Source organism: Balaenoptera physalus, assembly GCF_965194825.1.
Source record: "Balaenoptera physalus genome assembly, chromosome: 7".
NCBI lineage: Eukaryota > Metazoa > Chordata > Mammalia > Artiodactyla > Balaenopteridae > Balaenoptera > Balaenoptera physalus.
The window spans coordinates 116643127-116647182 of NC_138886.1; the positions used below are offsets into that span (position 1 = coordinate 116643127).

The window sequence follows — 4056 nt, forward strand, 5'->3', positions numbered from 1 at the left end:
TAATTAGGTGAGGCTTGCAAGAATTAGTTCAGCACTTTAGTTATGTATTCTTTTACTTTCTGCCACCAGTCAGCCTTACCATTGTCATCGTTATATAGCTAGAAGGATAGCTGTCTAGTACTTTTCACATCCGTCTTTTAACTAGCTTTAATTATCAGTTTATCCTATGTTATACATTTACAAAACTCCTGAAATCTGCAACCTTCTACTTCCCATTGGCAGATGGCTGCTAATCTCATGGACAGTGGTGTGAGGCTGAATGCCATTTGCCCAGGCTTTGTTAACACACCCATCCTCAAATCCATCGAGAAAGAAGAGAACATGGGACAATATATAGAATACACAGATCATATCAAGGATATGATGAAATACTATGGAATTTTGGAGTAAGTAAAACTATACCTATCTTCCTTTATACAATGGAGCAAAGTGCTATCTAGACATAAGCAATCAAAAGGAAAAAAATTAGCTTTTAAATTTGAGAAACTCATGCAAGCTTCAAAGTTTTGGTTTGACAAAATCTCTGAGAAAAAATTCTTCTTCTGGGTTTCTGAATAGAATATGTTGACACATCATGAATTTTGCTTTTAGGTATAAAGAATGCATCATTAATACCTTCAACCATTATCAGATACTTTTTTTAAAAGGTGATGTTTAGTTGTCTTTGGAAGCAATGATACCTTATCTGCCTAAATTCCAAGCAATATTCATACATACCCTTTGTGAAATTAAATATGCCCCCCGACTTCAACCACTTTCCTAAGAAACAACTGATCAACACACATGTTTGGGGAACCCTGTCTGAGTTAGAGCAGTTGGCGTCTCACAGGACGGAGTCATCTGGATCTAATCCTGACTCCACCACACCCGCCATGAACTTATCCATCAACCTCTACTTACCTTGATTTTCTTGCATGTAAAATGGGGATAATACTAAAACAAACTTAGGGGGCTTTGGAAAGTCCACAAATAAGTTGATATATGTAAGGTACTTAAAACAGTAGCAGATAAATAATGGACGTTCAATAAATGTTAGCTACAATTCTTCAAATTTCTACTCTAATAAACATTTCTATCTGATAAGTCTAAATTCTACTGATAGGTTAAAGATGGAAAAATAATCATTTACTCAGTGTAAATAATAAATATAAATTTATGAATCCTTGCTATAAAATAACAGAAGGGTGGGTGTGGAAATCTACCACTAAATTTATAATTTAGTTACCTAATTGAATAAAAAACAAAGGTAGCAATAGCTGCACGATATACATTTCCCTATTACATGTTAAAGGTGATAGATACTTCAAAAATAAGACGATGTGATAATTATGCCTCATTCTTTAATTTTAAAACCCTGATGTTTCCTTTATTTTTAGCCCATCAATGATTGCCAATGGATTAATAACACTCATTGAAGACGACACTTTGAATGGGGCTATAATGAAGATCACAACTTCTAAGGGAATTCATTTTCAAGATTATGATACAACCCCATTTCACACGAAAGCTCAGTGAACATCTTATATGTCAGCTTTAACTGAAAATAAGCACAAATGACTTAGACCACATCTTCATTTGAAGACAGCTTTTTAAATGAAATGTTATCATTTGAAGCTTTCCTTTCATGCATGTGATGTTCATTTTTTCTAAATGATTAGCTAAGTATATAGATTTAAAAAATGAGGAACTATCAAAAATATGACATGGACCAAAGCTAGGTTTTGATCTTTATAGTCTTAAGTAATGATTAAAACAAAGGATATTCCAGGAATATTCTGCCTTGCAGAGAATATATTTAAATTTGTGATTCATAAATGTTAATGTTTTTCAGAACGTCATTTTAAAGGAGATACTTGAATTGTTATTTATATCAAACCAGATGTGAAAAACTCATTTTGTTTCCATGTTCGCACTTTAAAAGAAGGAAGCTACCTACAATGGCAAATATTTAGTAACAATAACTTTTACTTATATACCATCTTTCAGCTGAATATTTCAGCTCTTTGAGGATGTGGCACCTTTGGGGGCCCGTAGGTAAGGAATAAATTACAGTGTGAATATATCCTAAATGAAAAATCTAATGTATGGAAAAGTGACAGAAATTGACTGGCTGAGATGTTAATCCACAGTTCAGCCTCCCATCTGGGGAAAACATTTCTTTCCTCTTTGCTTACTTTAAGTATTTTGACTACAAAAATCTCAGGAATGAAACTTTTAATAGTTATAGCAAAAAGGATAGTTAGTGCTCCTAAAACATGCTTATTAAGAAAAAAATACAAATGTAATTGTTTTCAGATTACTTCTTTGTTTATTTGTACCAATTTCAAAAATGCCTACTTTTCAATAAAACTTTTTTTTTTCTAATCTTCAGAAGTTACTTAGTGTTCTATGTATAGCTACTGAGAGGAAGAAACCAATTTTGTCAACACCTCAACTGAACATGCTTTTGTGTTTTCAAAGCAGTAATAACAAGAGGTAAAAATAGGTGTGATTTTTTGCGTTTTCCCTGTCAGGTATTTTAAGATAGGATCATTAAATGCACCTGCTTTGGGTAACACTATTTGCAAGCAATAATTAACGCTAATGATAGTGAAAGCACAAGATTTCCAAATCAATCATTTCTCTATAGAAATATTGTAGAAGTAACACATTCTGCCTGCTAACTCCAAAGCTCCCAGGTGGGAGCAAAATCCATCCATGCGAGATTAATAAGGATTTCCTAGAGATACTGGCAGGTTGTCAGATCTTGCTCTGTTTTAATTCTGCCACAGAGAACTGTTGCCTTCACTTTTAAGGAGTGCGTTGAATATGAGTACTCTTGTCTAGATGTCCACATAACGTCTTTGAAAAACACCAAGTAACGTCTTTGAAAACACCAACATCAGTGAACATCTAAGAGAAGTTGTATAATTAGGCACAAACTTGTTCATACCTTGTGGCAGTAACTAACCAGTCGATGATATAGGTATGAGGAATATCATTTATCTCAAATCTTTTTCCCATGGTAATGTTCAAAGCTATAGCTTAAACTTTTCATTTGCGGATAAGTCTTTGCACTGGCGGCCTTCAATATACTTTGTGCTTTGAATTATTGTTTTTAAATCAATAAACTATGCAGACATTTAAAACCACATACTGAGTAGAACCGAAAAAAAAATATGCATTTTATTTTTAAAAGTTATTTTTATATTAAAATGTATCTTATATAAATAGCTTTAAATAAATCTATAATGTTATAGGTGTGGAGCCCTATATCAAGGGCACAGGACAAAAATCTCCGGAATTAACTTAGCCCCCATAGCAACTGTTGCCATGGGCTTTCCTGACCTAAACGGGACAGCCCTCGAGTCCATATTAGGTAAAATATTCACCATGTAGCAACCACGTAGCATCCTGACCAATCACCTAATGCCATCCTGCCAGCAGGAATTTTCTTTGTCTTGAGGCTATAAAAGTTGGCTACTAGCCTACAAAGGGGGTCGACTCTTCCTAGTCTATCAGGAAGTCGGACCCTGTGTTTGCAGCATCCCTCACTAACTCTCTCTCTGTTCTCAATAAACTCACCCTCTTCTAAAATACTTTGTGTCTGGAAACTCTTCTTCCAACCCGCGCACGGACCACAACAATAGGGTACCTCTATTTACTGGTTGAGAAAAAAAAAAATATTAAATTTGCGGGGGTGGAGGGGGAGTCTTAATTTCCTTAATTGAATTTTTCAGTGAACACCTTAATGTAAATAATTTTTTTCAAACCTGTTTTTCTTAAGAAATGAAGTAGGGCTCCCAGTGCAGCAAAACTAAAAATATGTTGGCACTGAAAAAAGATTAAGAGACTGGATAATGCCATTGAAATATTCAACCCAATTTTATAAAATTATAAACATAATTTTAAATATTTGCAGTACCATTTAAAATACAAGTGATTATGTGATGATTTCAGTCTAATTTTGCTCTATCTGTTCATAAATTTGGGATACTGAAGCGGTCTGAAAGTATACATTTCTAATTTAAGTCATTTCACAAATTAAGTATCATTTGTAAATAGCTGTTTACTTAC

The 4056-nt window shown here is 33.8% G+C and overlaps 1 protein-coding gene and 1 long non-coding RNA gene across 5 annotated transcripts in view; one reads left to right on the top strand and one right to left on the bottom strand.

Moving 5' to 3' along the window:
• The window catches only part of HPGD (15-hydroxyprostaglandin dehydrogenase), a 29392-nt gene extending 25814 nt beyond the window's left edge, over positions 1-3578 (top strand). Inside the window, exons 6-7 of the mRNA XM_082469046.1 lie at positions 223-386; positions 1377-3578. Coding sequence (XP_082325172.1) covers positions 223-386; positions 1377-1515 — 303 coding nt within the window. The 3' untranslated portion in view covers positions 1516-3578. The remainder of the gene's footprint in view (positions 1-222; positions 387-1376) is intronic.
• The window catches only part of LOC309664100, a 75035-nt gene that overhangs the window by 4508 nt on the left and 66471 nt on the right, over positions 1-4056 (bottom strand). The window lies entirely within an intron of this gene.